The sequence below is a fragment of the Tyto alba genome, unplaced genomic scaffold, assembly GCF_018691265.1.
Source record: "Tyto alba isolate M040663 unplaced genomic scaffold, T.alba_DEE_v4.0 Super-Scaffold_42, whole genome shotgun sequence".
Classification (NCBI taxonomy): domain Eukaryota; kingdom Metazoa; phylum Chordata; class Aves; order Strigiformes; family Tytonidae; genus Tyto; species Tyto alba.
In genome coordinates this window covers 25,083,139-25,099,521 of record NW_024881318.1, presented here as the reverse complement: position 1 = coordinate 25,099,521, position 16,383 = coordinate 25,083,139, and the positions used below count along the sequence as shown (strand labels likewise).

Genomic DNA, 16,383 nt, shown 5'->3' with positions numbered 1-16,383 from the left:
ATTACTTGAGTTCCCATTAGAAAAGGATATCCTCTGCTTCTGATTTTGCCAGCACCTTTATAAATATAGAGCTTTGTAGCAAATACTGTTGTAGTTGAACCCCAGCCAGCAACTAAGCCCCGCACAGAAAAATCAGAAGAGTAAAAGTGAGAAAATGCCTGGGTTAAGATAAAGGCAGTTTAATAGGTAAAGCAAAAGCCCCACACCCAGGTGCAACAAAGCAAGGAATTAATTCACTACTTCCCATCAGCACACAGGTGCTCAGCCACCTCCAGGAAAGCTGAGCTCCAACATGTGTAACTGTTACTTGGGAAGACAAACATCGTAACTCTGAACGTGTGGCCCCCTTTCTTCTTCTCCCCCCAGCTTTATATGCTGAGCATGATGCCATATGGTATGGAATATCCATTTGGTCAGCTGGGGTCAGCTGTCCTGGCCGTGTCCTCTCCCAACTGCTTGTGCACCCCCAGCCTGCTCACTGGTGGGGTGGGGTGAGAAGCAGAAAAGGCCTTGGCTCTGTGTAAGTGCTGCTCAGTAGTAACAAAAACATCCCTGTCTTACCAACAGTTTCCAGCACAAATCTAAAACATAGCCCCATGAAGCTTCTATGAAGAAAATTAACTCTATCCCAGCCCAGCACACATTGTAATATAAACACAGGACATGTGAAATGGTCAGCATATAGGCAGCGACATTGGCTTGGGAAATGCTCATGCTGAAGCATGGTATTTCTGGAAAATGTGGACTTTTGAGATTTGCAGAGGGAATATTTTCTGAACACAAAATTAACGATAGTTTCAGAAGTTCAGATGCACAGGACAGACACGCAAGAATGAAGACAAATGAGTAGCAAAATGAGAATTGGGAAGAGGTAGATCGGGTGAACTCTGAAGGCAAGCTTGTCTGTGTCGCATCTTGTGATGAAGGGTGGGTGTAGTGTACTTTGAGGTGCCTAAAAACTCCAGTGAAATGACAGTAAACAGGAGGAACTTGTAGAAGTGGAGATGAGGGTGATACTATTTTTCAGGAGTATTAAGGTGAAGGCAAATGAGAAGATGATAGTGGGGAGATCTGAGGAGAGAGATGAATTACCATCATGAGGGCAGAACTGACTCTCCAAACCTGCAGCAGGCTTACACTGGAGGAGATGCCAAAGGGCAGCCAGGGAAAAGGAGCTAGTTATCAGGGTATGCTGCAGCCTGGACTAAGAAAGGTGAATACAATGTGAAGGTTGCACGGAGGGTGGGTATGGAGAGAAATCATATGGCACAATGAGATACTCGGTGGGAGAGACGCTCTTCAAAAGTGTTGAGATTTTTAAAAAGTATTTTCTGGGAGGAATGAGGAAAGGAAAGGGCCGATGTGTACTTGATTTTGGAGCAAAAATTAGTATTCCTATAAGCATACTTCTTTGAAAATTTTTATGTACGTAGGTGGTGGCTGCATGCAAATTGGATGTGCTGGATAATTTTTGCGGGTTAATGGTGTTACCAGTGGTACTATGACACTTCAGGATCCAGGTGTGGAAACAGTTGATTCATCAGTGTGTGGTTTGCATACTAATTATAACATAGCTAATTATTGTATTTAAAAGGAGTATGAAGACATACTGGCAACTTTCTTCTTTCACACCTACCTTATAAATACTTCTTAGAAAATTAAGATTTTTCAGTAGTAACTATTGCAAAGCTGAACTTCTTCACATATCAGTGATGTAGACTTTTGGTGGAGATGGTAATAACAATTAATTTAAGCAGCTGCTCTTTATTTATAATTTCCCCTTAACTGTAATGGTTAACCACAGCCTGGTTTCTTGAGATAACACTTTATGGCAGAGAATCACCTTGTTTGATATATAGAGATTATAAAATCATATTGTTGTGCATAACAGCTCAGCTATAAATGAGGCTCAAGCATAGTGTAATATGGTCAGCTAATGCTCCCTGATCTGTATTTCACATGTGGTGCTCTGTTAGCACTCTCAATATTTTTTTAATTCTGTTTCCTGAAAATCTTTTCCAAAGCACTTTACTGACCTTTATTTTAATAATTACAAAAATCCATATTTTTGTTTTGGTTTGTTTTCTTGCAGGAAGCATCATAAAATCTTAATCAAGTGAAAATGGCCCTTAGCAATCTGACATCAAAGGCTGTACTACTGTATGATGAATGGATTAAAGATGCTGGTGAGTCATTTAAATCTGAAACTTATTAATTTTCAATAATTTTGAATAGTAATGTATAGCTATTCTGAGTGTACTGTTTATAATTTTTTTTTAAAGTAGCTTTGTCTTCCTGTAAATGTTTCTAAGACTTGCCAGGTTACCTCGACATTAACTATGAAGAACAGACCAGTTTCTGCATTTTAAAACAGGAAAAAAGCAAAACTCAGCTAGCTTATGGGTATAATCTCAGACTAAAAGTGCAGACAGTGATTTTTCTGTAAGAGTTTCTGGCTTGCCTGAATATATAGTTTGTTTTTCCTGTGCTGCTGAATAGAAAGATTGAATTCTTTTTCATTACTGAACGATGGTATTTTATCAGTTAATTGAGCTAGCTGCATGCTGCTACTGTATTTTGCTTTTGCAAAGTGAAAGAAATAAAAAACTTGATAAGTTACAGTATCTTGAAATTAATCCTCAGAGAAATTAACTTTGTCACAGTTCTATCTTGAAAAGGCATGTTAGTCTCTTGTTGCAGCTGTTACGAGGATATTAAATGCACTTTGCTTTAATGTTGTTGTTCTGTAGTTCTACATGCTTATCAAAAAATGACAGAGAACATCTCAAGTTTGGGGTTAAGACCCACCTGTCACAGTGGCATCCCTGAGTGTTCCTCACTCAGGTAGGCACATAGTGACAGGGATTAGATAACTTCTGAGAAAAACTTGAGAAGCAGTTAAGGTTTGATCACTCAAATTACTAATTTATCTTTTCCAGTATGGCTGAGAACCATTTCTCTTGTTCTGTAGAACCACAACATGCAAGTGAGAAGGGTTTTTTATCAGTATGACTTGTGGGGTGAAGTGGATTGGGATGGAGCTAGGTGAGTGAGCATTTCTGCTGCATTGTCGGAGACTTGAGACTTTGAGTTCCTCATCTCCCTGCCTACCAGTGCTTGTATTTGGCATCTCATGGCATACTGTTAGTGGCAGGATGTGGTTTCTTCAGGATCAAGGTTGGAAGACCAGTGAGAAAAGAGGTGGATGCAGAAAAAGCGTTTAGTTGTGAAGAGCTGGTGATTCTCTTGTTGCTGGTGCAATGCATACAGATGCCTTGTGCTGTGGTTCACAACCCTTGTTGGTCTGTGGGCAGCAGCGCTGGGCACATTACAGGCTGTGAGCTGATTTATAATGTGCTTTCCTCCTCGATCTGTTTTAAAACTTGCAGTGGCTGTAAACAACATCAGAGGGTCTCATGGGTGATAGGATGCTTGAATGCTGTGAGTTGAAAATCACTGACTTTAAGACATTTGGCTATGAATTAAACACTTAACAAAAGTTGCAGTGGTATAATTTCACCCCCGAAATACAGCAGCAAACTAAGAAAACAGCAGTTTACTGAGTCAATAGTTAAGTTTGGGGTCATTCAGAAATGAATCTTCCAAAAACAAAAACCCAAACCAAAACAAACAGAAAAACCCAACCAACCATGAAGTTCATATCAGTTCTCCTGCTTATGGAGAAATATGGAAGTCTCTGGTGAGCTGAGACTTGGTGAAGAACCACAGAATGGTACAACAGAATCAGAGGGAGCACCTGCCAGACACTGCTGTGGGGAGAGGGAAGAGGACACGTGTAGGAGCAGGACTCTGCGGTACTTCTGGGATAACTGGAGAGGAACTTGCAACACTTCTGCCATTTGGAAGCTTGTAATGTGAAAGTGTGTGTTTTGTGGTGCTGTGAAAGTGGAGACATGTCTGGACTGAATAGGCACAAGCCTCAAATACTGAGCTGTGAATACCAACTGATGAGACAGATGGGCTTCTAACTTTAAAACCCCCATACTTACTATGTTTAACATCGTACTACTTATAAAGCTCAAGGATCTTGAAGGCAGGACTACTCCTTGTCTATGGCTTGAACTTGTGACATCAGGTTCATGCTTTTCCAGAAGAATGAAGTCTGACGTGGAAATGCAGCCTCAGTGATCTGCTTGTGCATTGCTGTCCTGTGCCGCCCTATGAGCCCCGCTCGTGGGTGAAAATGCAGACTTTTCATGAAGGAGAGCTCTAGATAGAAAATCGTGTCACTCATGATTCTGTGTCTGCTCTTCATTATGTATGGAGAAATGGTACAGAAAGAAGTGTTGAATCCTACAGGTGCTAAAATCTTGTTATTTTGTCATTATGGGTTTGAGGGTTTGAGGTGAATAGACTGAAACGTGATCAGCGACAGCAAAACCTAAACCATTAAGTATTACATATCTTTCTGTAGCTTGTTTAGAATTTACTAAGTACTGGAAAGACCTGATAGATTTTTATTTTGATTTCCCCCTTTCCACTTCCCCCCCCACCATTCTCCCCTGTAGATCCAAGACTGGAAGGCTGGCCACTCATGTCCTCACCTTTTCCAACAACCTTTATCATTGGAACCTACATCTATTTTGTCACTTCCTTGGGACCCAAACTCATGGAAAATAAAAAACCTTTTGAACTCAGGCAGATAATGGCATTTTATAATTTCAGTGTGGTCGCCCTCTCTTTATATATGACTTATGAAGTAAGTACTACTTTTATTTGTAATGTATTTATATAATTTGTGTCTCTAGCTACTAACTTTTAATAAAATTATTAATATAATTCCTCCTCTGAAATTCTAAAAAAACCTATTATTCTGATTGTTGTAACTATATTCCTTCGAAGCAGTGTGCTAAACTAATTGAGCTGATATTGAAAAAAGGGAGTAAGTCATACCTAGAAAGATTGTAAAATATTTAATGTGTCATTATATATAATTTACAAAATTTTAAAAATCTTATGTTTAATTTTCCTAGGCTGTAGCAGGTAAAGCAGAGTACATGTTTCTTCTTATTCTTTTGTAATTGTATCTGTCCTACTACATGATAGTCAACACTGATATTTCAAAAACTCTGTATAGAGTGTTTACTATGCAATAATCTTCAGTTAAATCTGCCTTTTAAATGACAGAAGTTAATAAAATCTAATTTGGGGATCTTCATCTTTAAAAAAAAAACAACACACAAAACCAACCAAAAACCTAACAAAAACCCCCATCCAAAACCCAAACCATGAAAATCTTTAGCATTGATTTATTTTTTTTTTTTTTTCCCCTCAGTTCTAAAATAGAAAATGCTCTTTCTCACCGAAGGGATGTTGAGAGTTTGCTGTAGTTCGTAGCCAGAACAAATGTTAGGTTTTAAGACTGGAAAGCCTGAGATATGTAGTATTATGGGTTGAATGACCTAAAATTCCTTAACCATGAGTGGTATACATTTACGTAGAAGCTTTAATTTAGAACCTTAAGCTAGTTAATGTCTGAGGTTTTTGTGGTTTGTTTTTTTGTTTTGTTTTTTTTTGGTTGTTTTTTGGGTTTGGGTATTTTTTGGTTGGTTGTTGGGGGTATCTTTTTTGAATCATTGTTTTTTTAAATTGTAGCCATTTACCAATAGTATTGTGTGAATGATAGCCTTATACATTTTCTTGGTGAAGCATCACTATGCTAGTACTGTCCCTCTTTATGTTTAAATCTGACTATTTCAGGTTTGGCAAACTGGTAATGAACGCTTGTCAGATTATTGTGCCAAACTGGCAGGATACCCTTCTGTTAGCTCAATTTGCATAAATTTCATCATGAGTTAGTGAACTGCTAGACATTTCTTCTAACATCACTCTAAAGGCAGTGCAACTACTTTGTCGTGACTGTGAAAGTGGTGGACAAGATGTGTGAATTGGCTATTTAGATTTTGTTTTGAAAAATCACCAAACTTCCTTTTGTGATCTGATGCCAAGTTTGGTTTTTGCTATAACCCTCAGAAACAAGAAAAAATACTAAAGTTATGTTAGTGTCTGACACTAACACAATATTCAATTAATCTGCTGTCAAGACTTCCATGTTACAATTTCATGAAAGAATGCATGGATAAAGTGTACCAGATTGAATTTCTTATATTGCCTGGTGCTCAGCAAAAAGCTGATTCTTCCCCTCTTTGGAACCAAGCCATTTGGTGGGTGTTTTAGTGTTGTACTGTCTTGGTGTTGTTTCAAATCTTGTTTTATTTAAGTAACTGATTCTTTTAGGAAGTTGAACAGTCCAAACCCCTCAATCTGTTAAGAGAACTGAACCTCCTATCATGCATGAGTGGATGATGATCAATGGATGACAAGCATTTTATAAACAGATATAAGATACAGTAGTCCTAGTGGCTGGCAGCAGAATGAGCCAAGAGTAATTTTAACAATGGTGCTCTTGTCTGAGCTTTAATAAATTTGAAAATAAAAGATTACATTATTTTTGTTACATACAGTTATTTGTCAATACATGTGCTCTTGATTGTAAAATCCTAGCTTCTTATTGCTCATATCAGTGAAAGACAAATTGAACCATTCAGTTTAAGCAAAATTTTAGAAACTATGATACTAAAAATACAGTACATACTGATTTATTCCTTGTCTTCAGTGATATTAAGCCATATTTTTTCTGTTGTGCTGGTTTTCTTTCAGTATTAAGATGCTGTGCTGGTTTCTTTTCAATATTAAGATGGTTGGCTGTGATAGTAATTTCCAAAAATCTCAAAATGTTTTATTTCTTTTTGTGGTCTGATTTACACAGTAAGTTGTTTTTCTAACATTGGTTTTGAGATGCAGCTGTTTCTCCTCTTCAATTACTCATGCTGAAATAATGGGTGTAGGAAGAAAGTTCTTGTCTATAGGTGTAGTCCTGGAATTATAAATTCATTAATCTGCAATAGCAGAAGATTTCATGGTAACTAGCCCACACAGAGGTAGATAATTGACAAGGTTGCTGATTCAACAAGGTTTGAATATTGTTTTTCCCTCCTGCTTAGTGATTGAAATAGTAATCCAAAATTAATGAATTTTTCAAAAAGCATGAAGTAAATCTTTGCCGTTTCCCTTTTTTTTTTTTTTGCCCCAGTTTCTTATGTCAGGTTGGGCCACAGGGTACTCATTCCGGTGCGATATTGTTGACTACTCGAGGTCACCTACAGCTCTAAGAGTAAGTTACCAAGCACAAAGCTGAATTGTTATGCTATGCTGACTTTATTTTTAGAAATGCTTTTTTGAACGACCAAGTGCACTGTTGTAGAGTGGAATTCACTAAATGGAAATGTCCTCTTGCATAATGTAGAGCATGTGAGTTAACTGGAGGGGTTGATTGTTTGGGAGAAAGGAGGCAAAGTATTATTCTCAGTTTTAAAATTCCTTCAGGATTAAAAAATGGCTTGTGTATTGAAAGAAAAAACAAACTGTACATTTAAATATTTCTGTCAACTTTGTGACACCACTTTCTTGTCCCAATAATTTCCTTTATTTACTTTTTTTTCTGCAGCTGCTTAGTTTTATATATGACTTATGATTTGACAGTTTCTGTTTTTTGCTCTTGCAGATGGTACGGACTTGTTGGCTTTACTACTTTTCCAAGTTCATTGAATTATTAGACACTGTAAGTGTTTGTAGCCTAATGAAAGAAGTAGAGATGTTTCCTTTTCACAGTAGAACTGTTGCTGTTGGGGGTATAAATTGCTTTTTATTTAGCCCTTCAGTCTTCAATTATTGGAATATCATCAAGGTGTTTACCTTTATCTCTTCTTATCTTTTTGTCCCATTACACTGTTGTTCCTTGATTATCAGGAAAATTTTTAATGAGGGAACACACCTTCAGAAGTTTAGGAAACCCTGGTAATTTGTCTGCTTAACAGCTGAATACACTACCCTATTGTGCTATGGCAATGCTTTTCTCAACACTGCAGATGATAAACAGTGTTGATCATGCTGAATCTTTTTTCCACGTCATCTTCAGATTTTATCTTCCACATTCAGAATATTTGCATCAACAGCTCTAAATACAGCGTAATTTGCTGTACCTACCTGTTATAAATTCCTGAGTATGCTTTGGGGATCATGACTATAGATGTGTTTGATATTAGGCTGGCACTCTAACCTGTTTCAAACAAAGTCCGAGTAGCAATGCATTGAAGCAGAATACAGACCTTGCTCACCACCAGCAGCTATCTGCCTTACCCTCTTACCCAGGCCAACACCTAGTAGGGTTGGTTTAGCTATTTTCAAACCAGCTTTTGTGTCTTGGAATCAGATTATTGTGTGGGGCACTATAGTGGTGATTCAGTAGATGGCTCATGAGCAGTTTAGGACGTTCTACACCCTGGAAGCAAAGTTAGCTATCTAACTTTCATCTGCGAATGCTCATGATTCAGCACTGGAAGATCTTACTGACAGAGCCAAATGAAGTGGTAGTGGAAGGGCCAGGAATGCTAAAACTGGAAAAGCCTGACAAGTTGAGTCATCTATTTACCTTTACTACCCACTAGTTAGACTGCTCCTTTTTAATTACTACTGGGCCTGAAAAATTGTTTTTAAAAATTTGTTTTGTTTGATTCCACCCCATCAGGTACCTGTTTCGCAGCTGCTTTTTAGTTTTACTGCAAAATTAATTTCTTAGCTGTATTTGTCAACTGTTGCCAAATGGTTTCCCTGGCACATCAGACTTATTTTCTTATGTGTTCATTTGCTGACCATGTGATATTACCCTTTGTATGACTTGACTTCTTACACAGTTTTCTTGCTCTGTCTTCCCTTAATGTCTTCCCCTTGATGTCTGTCCTTTAAAATGTGGTCTATCAATATTAATTAAAATACCTACATATATTTTGTTCAAATTTACCTTTTCCCAAAGTTAGCTAAGCAAATGTTCATAATAAAGTGCTATTTCTGTAACTTAATATTTTCTACTGCTTCTATCTGTGTCTAGTCCTTCAGTTCATTTTCTCAAATGGCCTTGCATTAGTAGTTCAGGGGACTTAAAATCTGATGCTTCTAGATACTTCTCAATCCAAGCAAGTCCATTTTACACTGTTTGTTGCGCACAGGTGATGGCTCAACCTTCGACATTTGCTTTCAAAGCTTGCCCTGGCTTTTGAGAATCCACAGGTGGATTTTACATACTGATTTAACTCTTTTTGTAAACTAGGCTGCATATTCAGAGCCTGTTTCCCTTCTTCCAAGGCGGCAACTGTGAAGCATTTGAAAATGTATAGTAGTGAGCAACCAGTGAGAAAATTGATGCATACAGTTTTCTGTAAGTATGTTGGGCTTGATTACCTCCTGTAACATTTTGTCCATTAAAAATCTGTTTCAGATATTTTTTGTGCTGCGTAAGAAAAACAACCAAGTTACATTCCTGCATGTCTTTCATCATTCCATCATGCCATGGACCTGGTGGTTTGGAGTCAAATTTGCTGCAGGTAGTGGAGAGAGAGTTTAAGTTGTACCTGTCTTCTGGTAGTAAAAGTTAACTATGCTAGAAAAAAATATTTAAAGAACAGAATTAAAAATCTTGCAAACATCAAAGTTTATTTATATTTAATACTTTGGCTTTCACAGAGCTACTGAAATATTTTCCCGGACCTTACTTATTACAGAAACTTATTGGAATCATTCTGAATTGAAAGTCTTTGTCCACTTCTAGCTTACCTTCACTTTCTCCTTTCCTGCTCTGCATGTCTATGCTTGCATCTTCCCATGATATATTATTAGTGTGCACCACTAATAAGTATAGCTTGCCATGAGACTAGCCTGATAAGTAGACAGTGGAGAAATGCACAGTCATTTAGTAGTCATCTCTAGGAGGTGTGAGGGAGTTTTAGGAGTTTCTTCCATGTTTCTTCACTCGTTCTCTGGCATGTTTTTTTCCTCCCAGAAAATCAGTGGTGAATTGATAGAATCATTGCTTATTAAAACTAATCTGTTAGTGCCTTTTTTGTGAATACAAAAATAAGACCTGGAATCAGTCCAGAAAATTTGTCGGTGGGGTCTTTTGAACACATCCAGTGTACAGATTTTCCTAGTGTATAAAAGGATATACTTCTGCAGTATTTGTCAAGTTTCTGTTGTTAGGAAGCTGGTGCCTTGATTATGTCTTTCTGAAATGTTTCTGAGTAACTGGTATTTTAAGTTAATGAGAAGTTCTGAATAGCTTTCTCAGCATACAGTTCAGTATGTTTACAGATTTACAAACCAAAAACAAACAAAAAAACCACAACACCCCCCCCCCCCCCCAAAAAAAAAACCCAGCAACTAACAGTCCCTCCTTTTCAACCTTGAAAAGCTTCTGTTTATAAGTGATTAACTTTTTTATCTGGTCATCATATCAGTATACCAGCTACAGGCTTCTGATTTTGCATCAGATTCAAATTTCTCATGTGATAATTTGACACGTGCTTCCAGAAAAGTGTGCAAGGACTGTTTCGTCCTCTGCTAATAATAGTCCCTCATACTCATGCAGAGCTGCCTTTGTTTCTACAACTCTATTGCTTATCTTCATACTAAACTTTCCAAATATTGTTCTGTTTGATAATCTGAATTTTTTCCCAAGAATTTTAGTCCTGCTGCTGATTGTCTTGTATCCAGTTTCATCACTGTTTGTCCTTCTAAATAGTGACATTGATCAAGTTTTCAACCTGTTTGTAAAAAAAAAAAAAAAAAAAGAGTTGGAATAGAGATGGTGATTATTCTCTGATCTGATATAAGCAGGGAATTGTACAATGGTGCTTATGTATGGTGATCCTTTTTGGAGCATATTTTTGAACTGTTGATTAGGTTGTTTTTTCTCTGCTTTAACTATTTATTTTTTCTTCTGAATATTCAATGTGCAAGCCAAAAAAAGTATGTATGTTTGAACTGTAGGAACACTGAAATTATTTTTAAAAATACAAATAGCTATGTTTCAAACAAAGTTTGCAATCACAGCTGGAGGTGTTATGATCTATCAAGCTGGAAGATTACTGTGAGCTACTAAAATCACAAAGTATGTTTTATTTTTAACTTGATTCTTAATGGAAAATTGGCTTTTTTTCCTCACTAATCATCTGCTTTTATTTTGTTTTATTCCTGATGCTCAGTATGTTCATGTTCATATTTCTCTTAAAAATACTTTGCTGTCTGCCACTTCTTGGATGATTTTTACTTATTTCTTGTGTTCACTAACATAAAATTACTTTGAGCAGGATCATCTAACTTCATAGTTGATTCAATGGAAAAGGAGTTATTTCCTTACTTCCTTTTATTTGTGAAATGTTCATATCTTACCAGTTTGTCATGAGTTTGTCTCAAATGGGGCTACTTGGCCTTAAATTTCCTTTTCACTGTAAGAATGCTTTTGAGATGGACAATGGATTTGTGAAACCCTCATTTAGGTCATGATTCTAAAAGATTACTGTCAGAAACCATGATTCTTTCCCTGGGAATCTGGAAATCTGTGTTGGGGAGAGAATTATTACTTATCCTCCAGAGCTTTGCAAAGTTCATAATGATGTCTAGAAAAAAGGTGTAAAAATAGGAGAAACACTGCTTCTACTAAATTGTCTGTGTCTCCCTCATTTATGTATTTTAATAAAATACAATAAAAAAATGAGCCCAAAGAAGAAAATGTCAATTAAAACCTTTTACAGATTAGTTAGGCTTTACAGCTGTTTCAGAAATGCGTAGATAAGTCTTTTCTGAGAAAGGAAACTGAAACTGATATGTTCCCTCAGAATTGGTGTCAACCCAATTCAGGTTAAATACTTCAGGAGTTAATCAAAGTTTGTAGGTTTTGTGGTATGCGTTTTTTCTACCCTGACTCAAAACAAATTACTAGGACCTGAGGTGGCTTTTTAAATACCCGATGCACTAGGGCTACTGTGTTTTGTTTTTCTTTAGGTGGTTTAGGAACATTTCATGCTTTGCTGAACTGCATTGTCCATGTTATCATGTACACTTATTATGGAATCTGTTCTTTGGGACCAGCCTATCATAAATATTTGTGGTGGAAAAAATACATGACAACTATACAACTTGTGAGTAATTTTCTTTTTGATTTAAACACCTCTTGGAAAGTTGATTGTGGCTAACACAGACTTGATGCAATGCATATGTACTTTTAGTTAGTTTCATGTATGTAGCTTACAGTTGGTACAAGGTTTGCTTGTGTTTTAATTGAGTAAAAAAAGTTGTTAGTTCCCTTCAGTTACATACTTAAATCTGCAGACTTCAGCGTTCACTATAATCACAGATTTAGACACGAGCTTTTCAGTTATGCAATACTAGGTAAATATATTTATAAAACTCATTGCCTGTATAAAACTGATTAAAATGTCAGTTTGTACCAAGAAAACATAAATAATGTACAGAATACACATATGACTAGTAGTGAGGAAAGGGATAATAAGTATTTATTTAGAATTTCATGTATGTTCTTTCATAGAAAACATTTATATTTAGAGAATTTACCTCTCTCTAACCCAGACCATTAAAAAATGCTCTTGCAGTAGTTACATTAGGTGTTTTATCAGCCATAGATCACTTTCAAAAGGCTACTGCTTTGAGTGCTTTTTCATGCCTGGCTTTTTAATAGCCAAATTTTCAAAATTCAGCTTCTGGCTAAATAATTAGTTTGGTCTGAGCAAAGATGCTGATGGAGGAAGGAAAGGAGCAGGGAGAAGCAGCCATGGCTGTTTGCTTGCACCAGGCCTGGTGTTAATAGAATGGCTTATATAACCATGTGTAACGCTGAACAGTTTAATTTGAATATTTATAACTTAAAGTCTTTTTGTCTTGGAGGCACTACTAGTAGATGATTAACTTGGACTTCATGTGGAATTTTTTTTTTTTAATTCTCCATTTAATTGTTTTATGGGACCTGCAGTTCTCTGTGTCACATGCTAGTGTGTGGGGAACATGGAAATTCATGTTCACCAACCCTGCAATGATTGCCTTTTTGTTTTTTCTAGCTAGTTTTTCTGAAGGAACATGCCATTTGTCACTGGTCAAGCACTGTCTGCCTCCTTTCTTCCCTGAACTGTCCAGGGCACACTCCTCTTTTCCTAGTATGGGTTTCTCAGTGCTGCTTGTAATTCAGTTTGTCCCAGGACTTCCCTTTCTTTATGCTGTGAAAGTGTTTTTCAGTGGAGTAGCATTTTGGGAGAGGGGCACTAAAGGTGCATCTCTGTCATTTTAAAAAGCCCCCTCCTCCTTTCTGTTTTTCTGTATGCAAGTTATGCTGAATCTTTTTAAACTTCTGTGGTAAGTTTGTCATTTATTTAAAAAGTTTTTATTTTCTTCACCTTTTTCCTCCAGGTCCAGTTTATTATGATTACAGGCCATATAGGACAAATCTACATCATGGATGACTGTCCGTATCAGTATCCAATTTTCATGTTTATTATTTGGCTATATGGCTCTATGTTTTTAGTCTTGTTTCTCCACTTCTGGTACCACGCTTACACAAAGGGACAAAGACTACCAAAGATGGCAAGAAATGGGATCAGCAAAGATCAGTGAAACAAACTCTTGTCTCTAAAACCAAAAAAGTGTCTGTGTCAAATTGGAAACTTGCACTATTTGACAATCAAGATATTTAGGTGCACACACTACATGATGTATATTTTGTATGTTTTCTTCCAAAACAGAATTTGTATTTTTACCATAAATTATTTGGAATTCAGAATTTGGGAGGTGAGTGGAGCAGCATAGGTCTCTCATTTGAAGAAGAAATAAAAAAAAAAGCAGGCATTTTTTTCAACAACTTTTTCATGTCTATCCTGTAACAAATCAATGGATGGATGATCTCTATCTAGAAGATGCGTGAAAATAAAAGTATTCATTGGGAAAATTAAAATGTGTATGACAAGTACTAAATAGTCTGAACACTGAGAAGAAAAAAATTACTTGACCTGAAATGTTATAAGTTGCTGAGACTGTCAGCTGCATTTTATTAAAAAAACCAAATCATCAGTAAGTACTGTTTATGGAATATAAAGCTCATTATTAAGATAGTTCATACATAAACATTGTTACATGTGTTTACAAACTATATGACCTTAAAGAAAGGAATGTATGTTAATCTGTCAAGATATAGTGTTTCATCTGAAGATCATAGATTTTTGTATATACTATCTTTTACTAAGATAACTTAATTCATTTCATGTTCTACTCGAACATTACTCTGAATGTAAGAAACCTACTAATATGGGGATTATATGAACTGTTGTAGCATAATGATAAAAAAATCTTACTGACTTGTTCACCAAAGTAGTCTAATATACTTATTATTCAATGTATTTATGGAGATATTTTGATATTGGTAGCCTAGGCTGTTTAGGGAAGAAAAAAAAAAATCTTGAAAATCAATAGCCAAAATCTTAGACATCTAGTTTTAAAAAAAATATTTTTTGATTGAAGCCTGAGTGTCACCTAGCATGACTGTACTGTGCTCTATTTTCTTCCACTTCCGTTATCTATTGAAATACATGCCTAGAAAGATTTTCTGGTGGGTTTTTTTTTGTGGTTTTTGTTACCATTGCTGTTTGGGGATTTTTGTTTGTTTGTTTTTTATGATTATTATAGTTTTTAATAACTCAAGGTTAAAGTTTCTCCATTAATAGTACCACTTACCTTGTCCCAAACTAGGCAAAAAGATATGTGCCATTCTCTGAGCTGCTGAGTGGACCGGGCAGTGGTGGTGACTGGGCAAGACGCCAGTCTATGTAGAATTAACCAGTATGTTGTTTTCCATGGTTAGGCAGATTGTTAGGGTCTCACATGTATAGAAATCAAAGGACCTAACTATTTGTATGCAAATTGCATTTGTACTGTATGAGTTTATTAAGGAATTGGTATGTGCAACAGACCTCTAAATGAGGAGCTAAAGGTGTTTAAATTAATGATACGTTTAAAAGTACTGTTCTTTATTTTGTTCACTACTAACAGAAAAGAAACTTGTGATACTTGCTTTGTTGATCTTTGCGTTTTCAAACACCCAAAACTTTGAGACAGATTTTATTTGCTTCCCTGTTGTACAATTCCAAGAAAATAAGTTTTGTTACCTGAATACTTTTATGGGAATACTGACATTTATGTTGCATTGTTAATGCTAAAAGAATTTAAAGTTTCTCTTGGATATGAGTTGCAAATGACTTCTTCTGAGATTACATACAAGTCTTCTTTATAAAACAAATAAAAATAATTTATATCTTATATTTGCAGTACTTAATCCCTGTAGCTATCAACGTGGCAGATTGAAAATAGATCCCAGAAAGGATTTGGGTGGCTTGAGATGTATATTGTGACCCTTGAAATTTGTATGCTTGACCCTACAGTCCTCAGTGCTGAGTTTTTGCTCCCTGGCAGTGCATGTGGAGAGGTGCTTTAGCACAGAATCTAAGAGCAGCTGGGGTGCCACACAGGTTTTCAGTGGGAAAGGCAATCATTGACTCTCAAGTCTCAAAATCTATCAGCCTTCAGCCTGTGTGTATGCCCTCGGCTTCCAAAGTAGGGGCTCATCTCCTGAGGACAGAGCCATACCACTGTTCTTTCAAACAGCTGGAAAGGATTTGCCTCAGATTTATTTTCAGAGCCTGAATTGTGTCTGGTTTTTATACAGCAATTTATTAACTAAGTACTGATGAAGAAAGTGGGGCAATTTGGTTCATTTAGGCCTTCTTGAGCCTGCAGGTTCTAATGTGTTTGGGAAATGCAGGCCTTTTGGGGAAAGAGTGTGATAGTTAGTCTGCAGTATAAGTTGGATGATGCGTCCTCTGGAGGGAAGTAGGCATTACTCTCTAGTCTTGCAGGTGATTCCTGTGCTGGTAGGGGAAATCCCAGTTCTGGTCTGCAATTTTGCAGTTATCCCCTCCTCCGTAAATATGCATGGAGGAATGTGTCCTGCAGCTGCATGTGAGGGCCAGATACTTGTTTGTTGGTTTGGGACCTAAATCTGCAACTCATTCTTTAAACTCACTTGAGCTTAAGTAGGAGCTGAGACTATACACAATCAAAACTAAGCAGCTCGGCACATGGAGGGGTGCTGAACAGAAAGAAGCCAGGAAAAACTTGAATGTCCAGCAGTTGTACAGTAGCCAACTGCCTCCAGAGTCAGTTTGAGATTAAGAATTAATAAGCAGGAGCAGAAACTGGAGATGCTAATCATTAAGTGGGCTGTCAGCAAGTGCCATTTCAGATTCCTAGTGTGTGATTTCTTGCACACTGGTTTAGTTTTCTCTAAATCATGAAGCATTTGAAGAAAGAGAATCCATTGTTTCAGTGTTGTATGGATGTATCCTAAGTGGTTGCATATAACTTGACTAGGCTCATGACATCAGTACAAAATGTTATTAAACCTCATCTTCC

At 36.7% G+C, this 16,383-nt stretch overlaps 1 protein-coding gene across 1 annotated transcript in view; it reads left to right on the top strand.

Moving 5' to 3' along the window:
- ELOVL7 (ELOVL fatty acid elongase 7) overlaps window positions 1-14,281 on the top strand; it is a 32,533-nt gene extending 18,252 nt beyond the window's left edge. The window contains exons 2-8 of the mRNA XM_042804929.1: window positions 2,093-2,186; window positions 4,530-4,720; window positions 7,115-7,195; window positions 7,586-7,642; window positions 9,356-9,461; window positions 11,917-12,053; window positions 13,333-14,281. Coding sequence (XP_042660863.1) covers window positions 2,123-2,186; window positions 4,530-4,720; window positions 7,115-7,195; window positions 7,586-7,642; window positions 9,356-9,461; window positions 11,917-12,053; window positions 13,333-13,536 — 840 coding nt within the window. The 5' untranslated portion in view covers window positions 2,093-2,122 and the 3' untranslated portion in view covers window positions 13,537-14,281. The remainder of the gene's footprint in view (window positions 1-2,092; window positions 2,187-4,529; window positions 4,721-7,114; window positions 7,196-7,585; window positions 7,643-9,355; window positions 9,462-11,916; window positions 12,054-13,332) is intronic.
- The last annotated feature ends 2,102 nt before the right edge of the window (window positions 14,282-16,383 follow it).